Genomic DNA, 19,800 nt, shown 5'->3' on the forward strand with positions numbered 1-19,800 from the left:
GACAATATCTGACAATCAAATAATAAATAAAAAAGCAGCATATTGGTCAATGACCAAGTCTCAACAGAAAACTGCAACTAATTTAAATTATTGGACATATGTTTAATTGAAAGTAATATTTTAAACTGACATTTTAGTTCTGAATCGCTACTTTATCTACATATAGGCTAATTATTTTGATACATTACACAATTTTCAGGAAATCTCTGGATATCATTACACTGATACTTACCAACTATGGTTTTACTACACAATAAGGCAGATTCCCAAATTATGCCTTATCTGGGACATTTGGGAAGCATTTTGAGGCTAGGCTTAATCCCTGTCCTGGAAACTGCCCATAGAGTATAATTAGTCTAGTCTAACTGGACATAGTGCAGCTTAAAGTGAATAAAAATCCAAAACCTGTAGAAGCCATTTTGAAAAACCTGGCACTCCTACCACTGCCTTTTGTTTTGTTTGTACCTGAAATGCTAACCCAGATCAATTTAGCCCTGTATCTGCTGTGTGTAACACATGTGCGCATGCATCAGTCACAGCACATATGTATACAAGCATACATGGCTGTATAACACAAACTAAAGTGACCCTAACCATAGTGTTAACGGAATTCAGGACAGGAAGGCTTTGACAAAAGGTGCTTTTAGAGAGTTTTTGAGAACTGAGACAACTGAGAGAAGACGCTCCCCTCCTCTACGCCATCTTGTCACCCTACTCTGAAGGAGGATCAAGGGGATATTCAACACGACAGAGTCGTAAGACCTTTCCTTTACTCCAGGGAAATAAGACAGACAATAAAAACAAAGCGTGTCCTGGGGCGAGCCTTTCTCATCCCAGACCACGCTGAAAAGCTAGAGCTTGGAAACTTGGGTCCTCCCCGCCTCCTCTGCCGGCTGGCATCAAGATAAAAATCACTCCATTTACATGACCATTATGGCCTGCTACGATAAGGGCTGGAATTAAAATGAAGAGTGTAACGCCTGACTCTCGCTTCTAATGGCACAGCACAATACACTAGCACAAAGGAGAAAGTGAGTGTGTGTGTGTGTGTGTTGGAAAAAATGTTAGGAGTGCTAACACTAAGACTAGGCCCATCCTGAGAAACTTTGTCACAAGTCTCCTGCTAGGTCTACAACCTAAATGAAGGAAGCTAACTCTGATCTGTTTCTAACACAAAAATAAAACAAAGGTCTTTCAAAATAATAATTATCTCAGCAAGGGAGCCTCAGATTAGCATAAGTGTTTAAAAAAGGTGCTAACACTACTCAAAGATAGTTATCCTAGCAAAACAACAGAAAGTAGATAGACAATAGCTGCAAGCTTTTGAAATATAAACTGAGCTCATGTGCTATCTTCAAGTCCAGACCCAAAGTGTGTACCTAAAACTTGAGCTTATAAGTTTTATATAGCTTAACTCTGGCTTAACTGTTTGCTAACTCGAAGCCCCACTGGCTAAATTAGCCAAAGCTAAGCTAAACTATCGGTTCATTAGGAATTTAACCTACTCAACACGTATTGTAGTCCTATTGGGATAAAAGTCTCCATCTTTCAAACATGACCAATTTATAATATATATATAAAATACAAGTAATACTACTTATAATACAAGTATACATGGTGTACTACTTAATGCTACTTAAGTTTGTTCACCTGAGGAAAACATTAAATCTCAGCAAGGACTTAAAGCATAGCTTAGTCAGCTAGATTTAGTCCAAGTGCTAGTTAGCTAGCTAGCTTAGCTAACCTTGTTATTTAAAGCAGCAGTCCTTAAGATTTTTCCTTTTAAATTGATAGTAGTAGCATTCCTGAGTGTGAGGTGGGCTTTGGTGCAATAATTATACATACTCACAAAAACTTACACACTGTCACTGTAAGAAAGTTGAAGTCAGCTAGGAGAGCTAGCTAGCGCTAAACAGTAGAAAAGAGTTTAGCAGTGGCTACAAGCTAGCTAGCCTAGTTAGTGAAAGCAGCGGTCCTTAAGCATTTAAATTCCTTTTAAATTAAAAGTATTAGCAAGCTAGTGTTCCTGAGTGTGGAGAGGATAACATATTAGCTTAAATAGCATCACTGTACTTTTGCTATTCCACAAAACTAGTTTTATTAATTGCAAAACCAGATTCCTTCACTCTGCATGTTTTAGAATGCAAACCAGCTAACCCAATTAGCAAGCTAAAGCAGCAGTTCTTAATTTATCCTTTTAAAGTGTTTCTAAGTGTTAAAAGGGCAACATACTATAATAATCAATAAATAATAAACATCAATGTGCTTCTGTTATTCCACTCCTGCAAAGAAATATTAATTTTAAAAACAGAGGTGCTAATAGTCTTACCTAAAATTACAATATTATTTTTTTCTGCATGTTTTAGAAGTACTTTTTACACATTAGTACCAAAACCTTATGGACTGCCACTTTAAGATAGATAGATCTAGCTGGCTATTTTCAGCTAAACAGCAGAATGTAACCTTAGTTTAAGATTGGCTAAAAACTAGCTACCCTAGTTAGTTAAAGCAGCAGTCCTTAAGATTTTTCCTTTTGAATTGAAACCAGTAGCTTGAAAGTAGTGGCTAGTAACTAGATCCTGTTCCTGAGTGTGAAAAGGGCAACATACTAACAATAATAATCACTAAAAAATAAACATCAATGTGCTTCTGCTAATCCAATTTGCAAAGAGACATTCATTTAAAAAACAGAGGTGGTGTCTGGTAGGTCCGTGGTTCTGCTAGTCTTAACTAAAATTACCAGATTCATTCATTCTGCATGTTTTAAAAATAGTTCCGACCAATAATTAAGTTACCAAATTGTACATTTTCACCAAAAACATAGGTACTGCCACTTTAAGTAAGATAGAGGTAGGTTAGCTGGCTAGGTTAGCTAACTAAACAGCACCAACTAGTGTAGCCTAGCTTAGGTTAGTTAGCTATTGGAATATTAACTGAGCTCAAAATGCTAGCGTTAGCTAACGCTAACTATTTAGCTAGCAAGCTAACTAAACAAATAAACAGCTAACGCTAACTTAGCTAAGCTAACTATTGCTAGGTTACTGTTACTAAATCTAGTACTAAACACAGAAAGCGAGCCACAGTATCTAACCTAAGCTAAAGCAAGGCTGCTGCTCTGTTGGAAGGCTTGAGTTTTACGACTCCCATAAAACTCCTACAAGTGGGTGAGTCAGCCAGCAAGCAGCTCCAGCTAAAGCTCGGTCGCCCCAAGAGACGCCCAAAGTCCCGAAAGTCTCCCCGAGTTTCGGCTGGACTTACCCTGCACTCCTTTGTTGGGAACGTCGTTGATGTTGAAGCCCTTGGAGCTGTAGGCGGTTCGGACTTCGTTGCAGTTCTTGGACTTCTGCTCAGCCGCGGCGGCGGAGACCAAAATCACGGCACACGCACAAACAGCGAGGGCTAGAGCCGTCTTCATCGCTGCGGCGAATAATAAAAAACTAAAAAAAATAATTAAAAAGAAAAATATAGAGAGCTATGTAGCTAGCTTATATATGCAGTCTTTACTACGACCCCTCTCCTGTGTTGGAGTTCCTCATGGAGATACAAGTCCCTCTTTCTCTGTCTTTTTTCCTTCTTTCTTCTTTTTTTTTTCTCCTTTCTTAAAAAAAAAGTTTATTCTTTGGGCCTAAATTGAGTACTAGTATCAGTACTGGCTAACTTTTTATTTAAACAATTAAAACTATAAAACAAAATAATACATATATAAATATATAACCTAGCTAACTGTATGTTTTAAAAGCCAATGTAAAAAAAAGAAAAAAAAAGTAAAATAGTTTGATCCACGCGTTTTCTGTTTTTTTTTTTTTTTTTTGTCTGGTCTGTTCAAACTTTATAGGAAGAAATAAAGAAGCAGTAAAAATAAACACAAAAGCCAGCGGTAGCAGGGTAAGGTAGATAGAGCAGAGCGCAGAGTCCAGCAGCGCCCGTACAGCTCAGACCGTACCGAGCAAAAAAACACACAAAACTCGCCGTAAAAAGTTAATTCTAGCAGCGTTTTCTCTCAGAAATCGTCCTCTCACATCCAGGCCCTGAGTAGTAAAGGAGAAGCGGAGAGCAGGAGCGGAGTTAGCGAGTTGTGTGGAAGTTTTCCCCCTCAGGGCAGCGGAGCGCTGTTCGGCTGGGCGGCAGCAGCAGGCTGGAGTGGCCGCGTTGGCTCGTTCGCTGCTGCTTGTTCGCGGTACGGAGTCTCGGCGGAGACACTCGCGCGATCACTGGAGCGGAGGGCTGGACAAAGAGGCGGGGAGGAGCGTGAGGAGCATGGCGGTGGGGCTTCAGGGTCTCAGAGCTTCAGGTCAGCCCGGTTAACAAAGGGTTAAACTTCTGGAAAGGGTTCAAATCTTCTGCGTTAGTCACTGACCGTCTGAGTTAAGCTAACCATACATTACACGACTTTAAAAAGGCTTCTAATAGACTGAATTCTGACTCCCTCTCACATCTATAGAAAGACAAGTCACAGACTAAGATTTTTACCAAGACTGTGGATCACTATTTATTTGCAAGACTCCAACCAGATTCACCATCATGCTTCTTTCTTCATGCTTCTTTACATACAATACATACTACATATTAACTTACAAATAATGTGTATATCAATAATATGATTGATCAAAGATTTTTTTGCCCCACTGTTAGTTGTTAATATTTTTTTTTAACAGAAAACACACAAAGAATCACAGTTTCACTACTATACATTTAATTTTGTTTTATGTAATTACTTTAAAGCAATTTTACAACCATATAAGGCATATTAACTGCAAAATGTGTTCTTTTTCAAATTGTTTGTAAACAGTCAGGTAAAAATATATTCTTGCCTTGCAGCTTCCTGGAGCTCTCCTATTGGTTGTTGACACTGTTCACCTTACTATCTGCATGAGCCAAGTCTCAAGACTTACAATAATATTAAACACGGTTGATTTTATCCGAACGCAGGACAAGAAAAAGACTGACTAAAAAGCTCAGTAATGATATATACATTTATAACTCCAATTTCAAATAAATAACAATAACATGAAAGTTGTCTCCTGAGAAATTAGTTTCCACTTTTTTTTTTACATTAGCTTAAATCAATCCTTTTTAAAGTAGCACAGCCAGTGATGGCCCATTGTAATAGTGTGGCCAGCATCACTTATACTATATACTTATACTAAGTATCAATTTGAAATATCAACCAAATTGGCCAATGCCAATGATTCTTTATATGTATATATATATATATATATATATATATATATATATATATATATATATATATATATATATATATATATATATATATATCAGCTGATTCCAATATAATTCCAAATATATATTGCAATAATGAGATATTATATCATTATATTGAGATACTAATTGGTTATTTGAATATGTTTTTTGCTGATGTACTAAAGAATTAGTACCTCAAAATAATCAGAAAGCAATTTATTTGATAATGATAAAAAAACACATGGATTATTATTTTATTTTAAGTGGCTGGAATATGCTTCTATCACAATCCCTTGAGGCTCAGTTAAAAAAGAAAATTAGGTGTTAATCCCCACACAAATTGAAATTTACAAAATCTTTATTTGATTTTCCAACAAAGTCTAATGGTATAATCCAACCTACATTTGTTAAACAGTGCAAAAAGAAATATCAAGAAAATAGTCCTTTTTTTAGACTGTGTAAATGTGATTATATTAGAAAGGTTGTAAAAACTTATTTGTTTTTGTTTGTTCTTTTTCACCTATTCAGCTATAAAAATGATCCAAACTGTGATAAAATGTCTTAAAAGCCAAGTAGCATGCTAACTTAAGCTTTTAGCTTGTTGGCTCTCCGATATCTCAGGCATACATGCATCAAGAACTGCCATTCAGCACTATCTGTTATACCACATGGGCAAAGAATTACTGTGGCAAAATTTTGTCGTGCACTAGAACGAATTAGTGTTATGCTTAATATGAATCAGGTCAACATCTCAGTTAACAATGGGTTAACTATGAAAACCAAGGTCTATTTCAAGGAATTCTTTCATAGAAACTTGGAAATTTGAACATGTACACACATCCAACATGTGAACTAACTGTACCGGGTTTTTGCGTCAACATATGAATGCACGTGTAACAGGGTCAAACTCTGTGGGACATTTTCCCAAACATGGATTTAGCCTAGTCTTGGTTTATACAAGATTTAACTGGATAAATTTAACTATATTTTAAATAGTTTTAAATATAGTCTACAACTAGGAAACTGACCTTGTGATCTGTATTACACTCTGAGGATTTGCCTACTTTTTGGTAAATACACGCAAAGCATTGCTAAGTTGTTACTAGAAGGGAGGAAGGCAGGTACAACTAGTGGCGCCATGGAGTTTAACGAATTAATTAAACTATCTATTGTGGTAATAAAACAAATTAATAAAACACAGGAATAAAATCACCATATCATAGTAATAACAATTGTAATAAACTTGTAATACCACAATAGTAATGATCTCAGGACAGCAAAGCCCTATTTTATTCTTCTTCTACCTATTATCCTTCAAGGATTAATAACTCAAGTTTTTATTTATTGATTAATCAGATCTTACATATTTATAAATAGAAAATAAAAACAGTAAAACAATAAGACTCCCAAAAAGGCTGTAGTGACACTTTAATGAATAATTGCTATTAAATGCACAAGCTATAAAAGCTCTACAAATAAATATGAATGTATATGCATCAATATATACAGATATTACACTTCAATAAGGTAACAGTTTTTCTTGATGCTTGTCCTGATGTGCCCCTCTCTGCTCTATCACTCATGGAGGGGTTCTGTGACCAGGACTGAGGAAAACTCTTGTAATGTATAATTAGACCGAATGTAACATTTCAACTCCAGTGACTATTTCACTTTATAGCTCTATAAGAAGGCTGTTACATGATACACGTGGATAAATGGTGAAAGCACACAGAAGGGCACGGATCCATGTCTGTTAAAGAGGCCCGGCTGGCTTCAGCTCATCAAAAGAGCAACAAACACATGCAACCTTCTGATGTGCCTGCATGTCATGAAATGTGACAGAGTGCTGTAAAGTCTGAGCGCTGGCTAGCGGCCCACTGACAGTTCCAGAGAGAGAAAGGAGGGGCTGGAATCCAAGTCATGCTTCTGTACGACTGACAGCGGTGAACATCTCACTCAGAGCACGGCGGCTCACGGTGACAGCGCGGCCGCAGAGGTAAAATGTGACACGGCAGTAATAGAGGATCATAAATCTCAGACGCAATTTTGTGACGTTGTCGCTGACAAATATCACGAGTGTGTGCGGTTGCTGTGAGGTTCCTGAGGTTAGGCCTGCTTGGCAAAAGAGGATTAGAAACAAATGGGGAGCACAGTGTTTACAGTAGCTACAGTATCTGCAGTATCTGTGGAATAAAGCACAGGTAAAATTACATTATGCTCAAAATCATCAACAAAATTCTATTTACAATATTCTGCATGCACCTCTGCATCTTAAATACATTCAATAAATGTTTAAAAGACAAAATGTTATCACATCATTATTGGTATCAGGCAATCTACGTGTCTCAACACAGACCAAAGTAATGTGACGTGGGCCTAGTATGTGTCCCATGACTTTTGCCATGTCCCATAAAAGCTAAAGACCTATATCACAAGCCACTACACCTAGCTGAACTGCTTGAATTTTTGCACCAGGAGTAAAGGCATAAAGTTATCCAAAAGCAGTGTGTAAGACTGGTGGAGAAGAACATGCAAAGATGCATGAAAACTGTGATTAAAAACCAGGGTTATTCCACCAAATATTGGTTTCTAAACTCTTAAAACTTTAATGAATATAAACCTGTTTTCTTTGCATTATTTTTTAAATTCATTTTTAAATGTATAAAATCATAGAAAAAAAAACACATTGAACGAGAGGGGGTGTGTCCAAACCGGTACTGTATTTCTAAAAGATGGTGAAAGTTGGTCTCAGTTGTAACGAGTGAGGTCAAAAGGTCTATCCTGGGTTCTCATGTTCTGGCGAGTCCAAACCTTCAGACTATTTCAGTCCAGCTATGAAAGAAATCAATTGTTAGAAGGAACAGCAATTATGAACAGTGAAATTAGGCTACGCTATTAATCCATCAGTTACAGCTGTGACTTTTCACATGTTTATATCTCATGTGAGCATAAAATAAGTGTGTCAGTACAATTTTCATAAAATAATAATAATAATATATATTTTTTTATACAGTTGTGGAAAAAAATAAGAGAGCACTTAAAATTATGAGTTTCTTTAATTTTACCAAATTGAAAACCTCTGGAATATAATCAAGAGGAAGATGGATGATCACAAGCCATCAAAACAAACCTCCCTTTTGTGAAACTGTGAAGGCTACATCCCAATTGGGTACAACACACTCATATTATGAAGTATATACTTCATACTAATATTAATAATGTGCATTTGACAGATTATTTTTAAGACAATTTTAACATACTAATCAGTTTTTGTACTTTCTGCCATCTTCACTGCACTTCCAGTTTTAACCAATACTGCTCCTGGCATTCATGAGTTGCTCCTCCCTTTTTACTTTAATTAAATTGCATTGTGGGATAATAGTGTCCATAATAAACACACTCAAAAATGAACAGGTTCTGAATATATTTATATATATCATGGATATCTGAGTATACTCAACTTTGACACATTTTATCTATACTGTGTACTTTATACTTAAACACTAGTTAGAATTGGTAATAATTATTAATTAATTGGGATTCAGCCATGGTTTAGAAAATTTTGTTTGATTGGCATTATTATTATTGAAGTGGGCAGGTCACATGTGATTGTCACTTCCTGTGCTGATGTTGTGACAAGCCATTTGCTCTGACATGTGACCAACAGTGACCCAATAATCAGGTACAACTAACAGCCATCTCTAGGATGGTACAGGATAGTAATTATTGGCTTTGTGAACGAGAGCTATGATTTATTGCTTAGTGTTTATGATGGTAATCATAATTTAATGCATGGCTGCTGCTTTTTTGGGGGGTATATTTTCCTGTAGAACTCAGAGTCAGAGTGCACTGAGAGCCTCAACATGCCTGGATTTGTGGAAGCATGTGTGTATTTCGTTGTGGCTGTGAGTCAGTTTGTGTGTGTGTGTGTGTGAGTGCTTGGTCGGGGGCAAAATCGCATTCCAACTATTGTGTCCCCACATTCCTCAGCCAACCCCATTCATTCTGTGCGACTGTGGCTTGGTTGGGAAGGCAGAGGCCAATGGGGAGCTGCTGAAGAGTTCTGGGGATCCGTTGAGCGCGGATGCGAGAGTGGGCCGGCGTTACTTTCAATAGGCAACAAAAGGTGAGCTCTGTTTGCCTCAGAACTCTCAGTACCGAACAAATCTGGGCCTCTGGCGTGCCGCAGCAGACGGATGAATGGGATTCTTTGTAAAAGGGAATTATTTTTGTTTCGGATTCGCCTCTTGGAGCAACATCAGTGTCATTAACATGTCAATGGGAAGTATCCAGTGTGAAGAATTTTGATAGTGTGATATCCCGCGGCAAACTGCTCTGACATTACAGCTGACCTGCGTATGTTTACATGCTTTAAGACCCTCAATCATGGCTGGATTTCACAGTTAATAACAATGATCTGATTAGATCTGTAAAAATTAGCCTAATTGATGTTCTCAGTAACAGATAAATCAGTCTACAGCGAGCCCCCCAATGGCCCTCATTCACCCCCACATAATGTGGACCAGTTGACCCTAAAATTGGGTTGTCCTTGTATTGCCACTTTATTACCCTAAGAAAACATTTGACCTGCGCATTTCAATGGGCCTGTTTGCCCATTCTCCCTTCCCCATTAACATTCAGAGTGTAGGCAGGAGCTGGGGTCAGCTCAGCTGCTGCCTCCCTCTCCGCAGCCCCCCGATTTCGCCCGGGCCTGATAACCAGGCTTTCTTTATCATTCTAAAGGTGCTGCTCCAGTCCTGGAGAAAGAGACACAGCTGGAGATGGGCGAGTTTTATCTGGCTCTGAGGGAGAGAAGAGCAAGTGTGAAAATGCGAAAGCCCTGCCTCAGGGTGTGTGGCCACACGGTCACTTAGGTGGCCAGATTAGGTGGGTAATGGGAAATAAATTAGAGACTGCTAAATACATTGGTGGGGGGGTTTGGAGGTAAACGCTTTAGTGAAATGAGGCTTGTTTGCTGCTCTGCAGGTTTGTCTGACACTTTAATCACATCAAAGGAGTCGATTGAATAAGGAGATTTTTCTTTGTTACATATTTTCTTTGTAAAAGTGCTCATCTTTACAGAAGTGTTTCAGATTTTAATTTATTTAGATTTAATACATTTGTAGACCATTTCAGATTCAGTGTATTTCTTCATTTTTTCCCATGTTTTCTATTTACAATTGTTCCAAATTAAGAAGTTAACTATTGCTGCATTACATTAAACTCAAACTTTGGAATTTATAAGTTCCAAGTAAAACATTTTAGATTTCTTATTTGGAAAAGCTGGGAGAGCCTCACCAACTATGATCACACATTAACAGTAGTAAAAGCAGAAGTATTGTACAGTTTATTTGCACTTATTTATGTCTATTTATGTATCATTGAAACAGTCATATTGTTATGAACTCTTATCAACCGCTAATGACACTAACCTGGGACAATAATAACAACACTGTTTCTCTAATATAAAAGTGGGTTAAATTCTGGCTGAATTCACTAAAAAACATCAGTAAAGGATTGTTAAACTGAACATGGAAAACAACAAAATCTTCTGATTTAATGTTTATCTGGAACACCGTCAAATTTGGTATGAAGCCAGCCACTGTAGCATAAGTGTTCTTACAACATTGTTTTTGATGTATAGGTTAAATAGTTTTGTAATCAATTAAAATAAATAAAATAATTAAAAACACTAATGTTTTGCCTGAAAATGTTTTATTATGTTGTGGAGGGCTTGTGGGAGAAAAAACTCAAACAAAGTAATGAGCTCCGCTTTTATTAGCTAGCTGCTAGCTGGTCCACTAGCCACTTAGCAAGTTAGCATAGCCTACCCTAACTTAGCATAGCTCAGAATTAGTTTTTTTTTTGTTATTTAATGCTTTATTGGTTTCAGAGTAATAGAAATTTACATGAACATAGCACATTAATCAATCCCAATCAAACACATATATAAATATATGTTTTTGTTTATCTATAAAATAATTAAAGCAATCAATAGAGAAGTATAAGAAATGTTACATAGCATTTCATAGTATAATTTATATTTTGGGTTAAAGCAGAGCAACAAGAACGAAATCAAACAATATATTTGTGTAATTAATCTGAAATAGGTTACCAGATTAGTGTTGCTGACACTTTTGGGTCCAGTTTGGCACAATTATAGCTAGCAAGCTGAAGAGGCAGTACCAAACTTTTAACCTTTTAACCTTTTCAGAGGCTGTGTTTTTGCGTTTACCTGCACTAGGCCATTAGGCCAGTTATTATCTACTTACTGTACAACGCTGTAAATGATAACATATTATTTTATCAGCATTACCCATTGTGTTTTCTCAGTGAGAACAGCCCATTAACACAAATGAGCTGGAATGTTGATATACAAGTTAGCCCAGTTATTCTGTCAGGGTCATGAGTTACAGTATTCACAGTATTACAGGTTCAGTCAGCATAGCATAACTTTCAGCTTTAAGCTTAGCTGTAGGAGTAAGACTCCATCCTTACAAACAAACTTACATTAAAACTGAGCTTTTAGCTTTGTTCCCCTCTTATCCTGACCTCTATTTTTATAATATCTTATTTGATATATTTTTTAAAGATTACACTTAATGAAAAATGATGTTGTGTCACAGTTAACACATGCATGTTTCTGGCTAAATCTTAAATAACTCCATACTCCCTGTATAGTGTACTGAGACATATCATGTCTGCATAAAAAAAACAGTTAACAAAAAATTTTGTAAGTTTAAAAATCATTTACTGATGTTTTATGGTGAATTCAGCATAGCATAGCTTTTAGCTTTTTTTTTAGCTGTATCAGTAAGACTCCATTCTTACAAACAAACAAATTTCCCCCTCTTATCCTGACCTTTATTTTATGATATTTCGTCACAATATTTTTTATTTAAGATTTTGCACTCTTTATGAAGCTTTATGAAAAACACTGATGTGTCACAATTAACAGCAGCATGTTTCTGGCCGAATCTCAAATAACTCCATACGCCCTGGTCAGACCCTGTCTGCACACAGATAGCACTAGATTTCAGATTTTTAAAAAATATATGAATAAATGTAAAATACATGTAATTATTGTACTGTTGATTTTCTTAGATTTGCAATCCTTATCTTTTGAAGTGGTAAAATACAGTACTATGTATCCATACTATGGATTGTGTCATTTGGGATTAAACCTCTATATGTTCTTCCTTCTTTGTGGTGTGTTAATGTCTCTGTTTGTGAGCTAAATTAATCATGTAAGAGTTTTTTTTTTCTCTGAGGAAGAGGAAATATATTTTTTCAAATGGAGAAAGGGAATTCTTTACATAGCCTTTAGTTTAACCAGCTCAAAACAACCCAATACTTGTTAAATAGGAGCTTTGTGCTAGACTAGCTCTGTGTTAGACTACTTGAATGGGGGCTTTAATTTTGAAGGAGGATACAACAGCGTTTGAGGCTTCCTGTATGTCATTTTCATGTTCTAAATCCTGTACCCTGTATCTTGTAAATTTTGTACCAAATAAATACAGCTCGACATTCAAGGGTACCTTCAAATAAGCAACTGTTCTTTCGTTTAAGAATATAAAATGCCAGTTTGCCAATTTAAGAGCACATAAAAGACTGGAAATGTGCTAGTGTGTTTCATGAGTTCATTAGCCCACACAGAGCGAGCTTCAGGTTTAAAAACACGCTAATAAAATCGGCCATGGGCCAGTTCAGTTGTAAAGAAATCAGAATAATAACCCTAATAATAATAATAACCCTAATTGAGTAGGTTTTATTTTTCTTTTTTAAGCTCAGTTTTAAAAAGACCAGTCTCTCTCTCTCTCTCTCTCTCTCTCTCTCTCTCTCTCTCTCTCTCTCTCTCTCACACACACACACACACACACACACACACACACACACACACACACACACACACACACATAAATACACACACAAAGACACAAACCTCAATTGTCTTCAATCTTTAATCCAAAGAGCCACAATTCCAACTTCATAAAGACCCCTTGTGCCTCATAAATGAACATGAAAGCATGAAAACATGTGAGAAAACAAGTTTAAAAACACAAACAGAATTCACGGCCCAAATGGCGAACATGTTTATTCACTTTATTTTACATGGAAACTCTTAAGTCAGAGAGTGAGTGTGTGTGTGTGTGTTTAGACAAAACCCCAATCATCTGGATCAGTATTATCTGGATCAGATGTGACGCACACTCCTCAGCCCCACATAGTGTACTTAACATAGTCATACATATCACTCTTCAGAAAACCTCTTATCTCCAAGTACAAAAACCAAACCAGAAATACTGGTCAGCCAAGCAGGAGGACCCAGAACTAACATCATAGATCTTTTTTCTAGATATTTTTAGATGTTTTTCGATATTTAAAAAAATCTGGATTATTCTGAGCATCTGGTCACTCTTCTGTGGACAATAAAGTGATGTAAGGTTATTTTTTATTTTACTTTATTCTCTCGCCTGAACCTGGATATTTACTCTGCAACAACAACCTGATGTCCAAGCCTGTATCTGCTGTACTTTCACTAGTTTATCTTAAAAAATGAAATATTACTGAAATGTTACTCTATTTCAGTAATTCAAATATTATATAGATGTATTACATACAGAGTGATCTATTTTAAGTGTGATTATGGCTTACAGCCAATAAAAACTCAAAAATCAGTGTGTCAGAAAATTTGAATATTATATAAGACCAATTGGTACTGCTGGAAAATGAAATCTGCATCTTTATAAAAGTTGTCAGTAGCATGAAGTGCTGTAAGAATTTGCAGGAAAACAAAACTGCACTGACTTTAGACTTGATAATAAAACACAGTGGATCAACACCAGCAGATGACAATCTTACAGAACTTCATGCTTCCCTCTGCTCACAACTTTTATGGAGATGCAGATTTCATTTTCCAGCAGGACTTAGCACACTGCCAAAAGTACCAATTGGTCTTATATAATATTCTAAATTTCTAAGACACTGATTTTTGGGTTTTCATTAGCTGTAAGTCATAATCATCAACAAGTAAAAATTGAAATAAACTCTTAAAATAGATCACTATTGAGTTTCACATTTTGAACTGAATTACTGAAATAAAGTAACTTTTTATTGATATTTAATTTTTTGAGATGCACTAGTACATTGTAAGGATATATATTTTTTTCTTATCAGAAGAGGGTGTGTTTCAGGGTGATGATGGGATGGGCATTGCATTGCAGAATGCTGCATTACGTTAGGCTAGCACGACCTGGCGCACGCAAAAAAAAGACCCTTTTTTTCTTAAAAGTCCTCCTGCAGAGCTCTGGTTATTGAGCTGAGTTGTAGCCAGGGCTCAAAGCTGCCAAATGGCCCCCCGACCGCTCCCCCACTACGCAATCAGCCATGATATAAACACCAACGGGGGAATGCAGTGTTTAATTACAGGCCTTCTCAACACAATCCACTACTGGCTGATGCGTAATAAGCAAGTTAATACAGACTGGATGGGAATCAGCCACTCTCCGCCTGACATTTTTTATGATGTCACTCTTGAATCCGAGGTTGTTTACTCAAACCTATTCCTCCTACTGCATTCTAATGAGGGCCGGAGGAGCAGGTCGGTCTCCATCAGTACAGAGCTGGCCCTGTTTAGTAAACCACTCCACAGAACTCACAGACTAAAGAAGAGTGATATGTGGCATGAAGAGCAAACAGATGTTAGAGACGAGTTATTGTTCAACTTATTATTATTCAAAAGAGAAATCAACACTACATTTCATCAAGGAAGGGTCTAAACAATGTTTAAATATCATTCTGGTCACAAATAACAGGATTAGCCCTTTATATGATGTTTGTACAATGATGTTTAAAAGAAGAAAAAGGTCAATTTCTTGAAACAGATTATTTACACTGCCGAAAAAACATCCAGCTCAGGACTTTTTGGATGGCCTTAGCTGGTCTTTGATGGTCAAAGTGGTTGAAAAGCTGGTGATATCTAAAAAAAATTTAAAATAAGACCTACTGTCTGCTGATAAATTAGCTGGTTAACCAGCTCTTGGTCAACACAGGGTAAAGTGTATTGTATATATTGTAGTTATGGTGGACTTTGATGGATCTTGCTGGTCATGCTAGTCAATCAATCATTGTGAGAAACATTCTAATAACATTGTGATGCAAACCACTATTATGTTTCTATTGTGTTTTCAGAACGTTTCTGGAACATTATTTCTGTAATAATACAGGCTATCCTTACTTAAACCTTTTCAAAAGGTTGATAAATGTTCTTATAGCATTCTTTGTTAACTGAGATTGTATTTGATATGTATTTGAATGGTATTTTGGTCATGCTTGTCCTGTTGGTCAGGTTGATCATGCTCAATTGAAAATGTACACTATGCAGGCAAGCTAGATGGCTAACCAGCATTTAAACAGCACTGTGTATAATATATTTAATTGTACATGGTGAGACTGAGGTTTATTGCAGAAACTAAAGGGACAATTATATATCTGAATACCCCAGCATGTAGTGGGTCTAATGGGCTTATCTTTTAGGTTATGTCCAGAACATAATATTAAAAGCCTCCATATTTTGTTTCTGAAATAATGGTGTCCTACAAATTTGACCCACTATGAATTTTGATCTTGATTATCCTGCTTTTTGGCCAGTTTGGAGGTTGACCAGCATGGTCTTGCTAGTCAATTAGCATGGTTGTGTTATTGGTCACATTGGTTATTTGTGGCTTGTTAAGGCTAAACATGCTTGTAGACAGGCTTAACCATCAAGTGCAATATAAATACAACATACATACCCTATGCTGGTTAAGTTGACTGGCACAGGGTATATTATATATGATTGTATTTTGGTCTTGTTGGTCCTGCAGGTCAAAAAACATAATCAGACTTGTTCAGACTGTTTTCTGATTGGTCAGGTTGATCATGTGTGTATATATTTATCAGTCAAAATCCTTAAACACCTTAAATACCCTATGCTGGTCAAGAGAGAGCTAAGCTGGTCAAGCATCTTAACCAGCACAATCAACATGATGAGCTTGACCATCTGCACTTTTACAGCAGGGTACAGTGCAGGCCAAATGTTTGGACACACCTTCTCATTCAATGCTTTTTTTTATTTTCATGACTATTTACATTGTAGATTCTCACTGAAGCATCAAAACTATGAATGAGCACATGTGGAGTTTTATGTACTTAACAAAAATGAGCTGTCCTCCACAGTCACTGGACCTGAACCCAGTTGAGATGGTTTGGGGTGAGCTGGAGCACAGAGTGAAGAAGGCAAAGGGGCAACCAGTGCTAAACACCTCTGGGAACTCCTTCAAGACTGTTGCAAAACCATTTAAGGTGACCACTTCTTGAAGCTCATTTTTTTTAGTTATTTCACCTTTTTTTGTTAAGTACATAAAACTCCACATGTGTTCATTTATAGTTTTGATGCCTTCATTATGAATCTACAATGTAAATAGTCATGAAAATAAAAAAAAAACACATTGAAAAAGAGAAGGTGTGTCCAAAATTTTGGCCTGTACTGTATGTCCAGTAACCTTTTTCCACCTGTATTTCTTGCTGTAAAAAAACAGTGAGCAGAAGCAAAGATAACAACAGAACATTCAGGGGTCTCAGCACTCTCCAAAACTTTAATCCCCCCCGCTGCTATAATACAGACTTCATTAGGGCATGAGATGGCACTGAGAGACAAAGACAGAGGAAAACAGAGGGAGAAACATGTGAGATGTTTCCTCTCAGAGAAAGAAAGAGAAAGAGAGAGAGAGAGGGTGAGAGACACTGCACTATCATGAAAAGGAAAGTTACCGTCCTAATAAAATGTTATTTTTCCAAATGAAATGCAGCTGGGTGTCACCCCGCAGTGAGAAGCTTTCACAACGACACACCAACCCCTTGATCTCCTGCAAGGGTCATTTACTGCACAGGAAATGAGTGGCAGGAGTGGGCGGCAATTCTCAGTGTGTGTGTGTATTAGAGACAGAGAGAGAGAGAGAGAAATCAGAGTCTGTGCCCACTGCAGAAGCACTGCATTTCCCCAGACCCCATTAGTCACAGTTCCTAGTCCCAAGAAAGTCCATTAAATCACAATAGCCGGGCCTCTATGAGGGGAAAACGAGGGTCCGGAATCCCTTTACCTACAGGAGTCTCTGGCTCTGGAGCTGTGTGTTAAAAATCGAGTGTGAACAGACACAGATAGGAAATTGTGTCCCAAAACATGTGACTACTTCAGGGTGGGATACAAGCAGCACAGAGGGGGATACGGTTAGGATTTGTGTAGTATTGTAGTATGTGTAGTCATGCTCTGGGAGAAGAAGAAGAAGAAGAAGAAGAAGAAGAAGAAGAAGAAGAATACGACTGAACTGTTTAACGGTTTGGCATCCAAACATCTGACAGCAAAAAAAATATAAAAAAACAAACAAAGAATATAAATAAACAACTAAAAGTCGGGATATTGCACCCAATATTTGGCAACCAAATTGTTTACCCGAAAAAATATATGGCAAAAAAAGCAATTACAGTGTTTGGCCAAATAAATGAGTAAAAAAAGATTTTAAAATATTGCTTCTGCTTTGTTGGTACTGTATTTCTGCTAGGATGTAAAAAACATGTACAAATAAATAGTTTTAAAGTCTGTGCCCAACTAATATAGTGTAATAATTTTTCCTTAAAAAAACAAACAAAAAAAAAAATTGTACATTTTGGGGATTTATAGTTTTGGGGATTTAGTGACCTCTCTGGTAAGAAGGTGTAACTGCAGCAAGCATGTGGAAGAGTATTTTTAATACCTTTATCTTTTAATGCATTATTTTTAATTAATATGAATAAAGTGCTGTGAATGTCTGTATTTTTCAGTGTATGTTCATTAGTATATTTTCATTATTTTTTAAATGAAAAATATTGAATTTTAATATAACAATTTTAGGCATTGCAGGGTTGGTTTTGCCAGGACAACGATATTAAAAAGAGTATTTTGTTCCCTTCCAGCTAATGGTATTAGTCCACTAGCACTTTTATCCAGTGCATCCTGCTGTGTCGGATCTCTCAGCTCGCTGTGTGATCATGTCTGTGATGTTTTTAAATTCATGAAGCAACTTTTGTTTAAAGTAATTTTTAAATTTTTTATGAAAATTTTAATCTATTATTCTGGAAATCCAAATAGAGTACAGCCCTTTTTATCTTCTCTTCCTTGTTTTAAAGGTGCTTGATGCTCATACTGTATGTGTGATGTACCAGCCTACTTCTACCTATTGGCTAGACTCAGCATAGTAGCTTTTCTTATTTGCATAAAGATGAGTACTGCTGAAGTATTTCACCATACACCAAGGCTGTAAAGTTTATAGGATGCTTCGTTAAAGTTAAAGTTAAAGTGATAGTAAACACGTACCGTTAGGGATACTGCTGCTTTTATTTTAAAAGATAAAATATTAGGAACTGATGTTTAGGAATTTAGAATTTATGTAGTAGTGGAAAATGTGACAAAATTAGGGGAAATCTGCAAAAAATCCATGTTTTCAGCCAAACACTGCACACTTTTGTTGGATTTGATTAAAAAAGATGTTCATTCATAAAGTAAGACTGGAGAGTGGCCGACAGTAAAAGGGCTCCTCTTTCCTCTGAACTCTTCCAAGAACATCCTTCAAGAAACTCTATGTACAAATAGGTGCAGCCGAACTGCATTGTCCTTTAAATCACCAGCCCAACCAGTTTCTGACTGAAGGACTTGCAGGATTGGGGAGCAGACGGGGAGGAACTGGGGGTTAAAAACAGGCTGGAATGTTCAGTGGAGTCCACAGAGGAGGAGGAGGATGAAGGTCAGTGAGAAGATGCAGGAGTGAACACGTACAGCCTGCGCCGCTCCGGGTGCCGATGCTCCTCCGTGTGAGTCTGTGGCCAGCCTGGGGGTCAGGAGCAACTCGTGGAAGGTGAGATCATCCATCGCCAGGTTATCCGCCAGATCTGAGAAAGAAGAAAACAAGAAGGACACAGATAAGAATTGGTAAAATATTTTGTTTAAATACAGCTGGTCGATTTGATTTCAAAATCAATATCAAGATTAATTGAAATAGCGTTTTATCTCATTTGTAATTAATAAAATGTTTTGTTAAATGATAATTTATTTTAAAGCAGCAGTCTGTGTTATTACAATAACCTCAGAGGTGTGTGCATTCCATCTAGACCATGGATTCCATCCTAAGATCTGGATTTTTTGAGATGTTACATCCCTGGACCTACTTCCATTCAGGAAACACTTTATTTTGCTGTGCAATCTACAGAACCTCCAAGCCAAAAACATTGGATTTACAGTTGTCATACTGTACTCCTAAAAAAATTCTAACACAACTGGCAAGACTGATTTGTGGCATTTTTATTGGTTTATTTGCACCTTTTGCAATATTTTGTCAAATGTTAATATCGACTTTAATTTGACTGTATTAATTGTATATAGAAAGAGGACTGGGGTGGGTGGGTTTCTTTTTCTTTCTTTTTGTTCTAAAAAAATAGCAAAAATGTACTGTTATGTTTACCAATTGTTAACCTTTATTGAAGATTTTACATTCTCAATAAACATATTTATACAAAAAAGCAGCAGTC

The 19,800-nt window shown here is 36.8% G+C and overlaps 2 protein-coding genes across 2 annotated transcripts in view; both read right to left on the reverse strand.

The window, feature by feature from the left end:
• gpc4 (glypican 4) overlaps positions 1-4,199 on the reverse strand; it is a 56,230-nt gene extending 52,031 nt beyond the window's left edge. Inside the window, exon 1 of the mRNA XM_007258659.4 lies at positions 3,259-4,199. Within this exon, the coding sequence (XP_007258721.2) occupies positions 3,259-3,415 (157 nt within the window). The 5' untranslated portion in view covers positions 3,416-4,199. The remainder of the gene's footprint in view (positions 1-3,258) is intronic.
• Positions 4,200-13,145: 8,946 nt separating this feature from the next.
• Positions 13,146-19,800, reverse strand: part of gpc3 (glypican 3) — a 261,250-nt gene continuing 254,595 nt past the window's right edge. The window contains exon 8 of the mRNA XM_022684240.2: positions 13,146-19,164. Coding sequence (XP_022539961.2) covers positions 18,986-19,164 — 179 coding nt within the window. The 3' untranslated portion in view covers positions 13,146-18,985. The remainder of the gene's footprint in view (positions 19,165-19,800) is intronic.

Source organism: Astyanax mexicanus, chromosome 10, assembly GCF_023375975.1.
Source record: "Astyanax mexicanus isolate ESR-SI-001 chromosome 10, AstMex3_surface, whole genome shotgun sequence".
NCBI classification, from domain to species: domain Eukaryota; kingdom Metazoa; phylum Chordata; class Actinopteri; order Characiformes; family Acestrorhamphidae; genus Astyanax; species Astyanax mexicanus.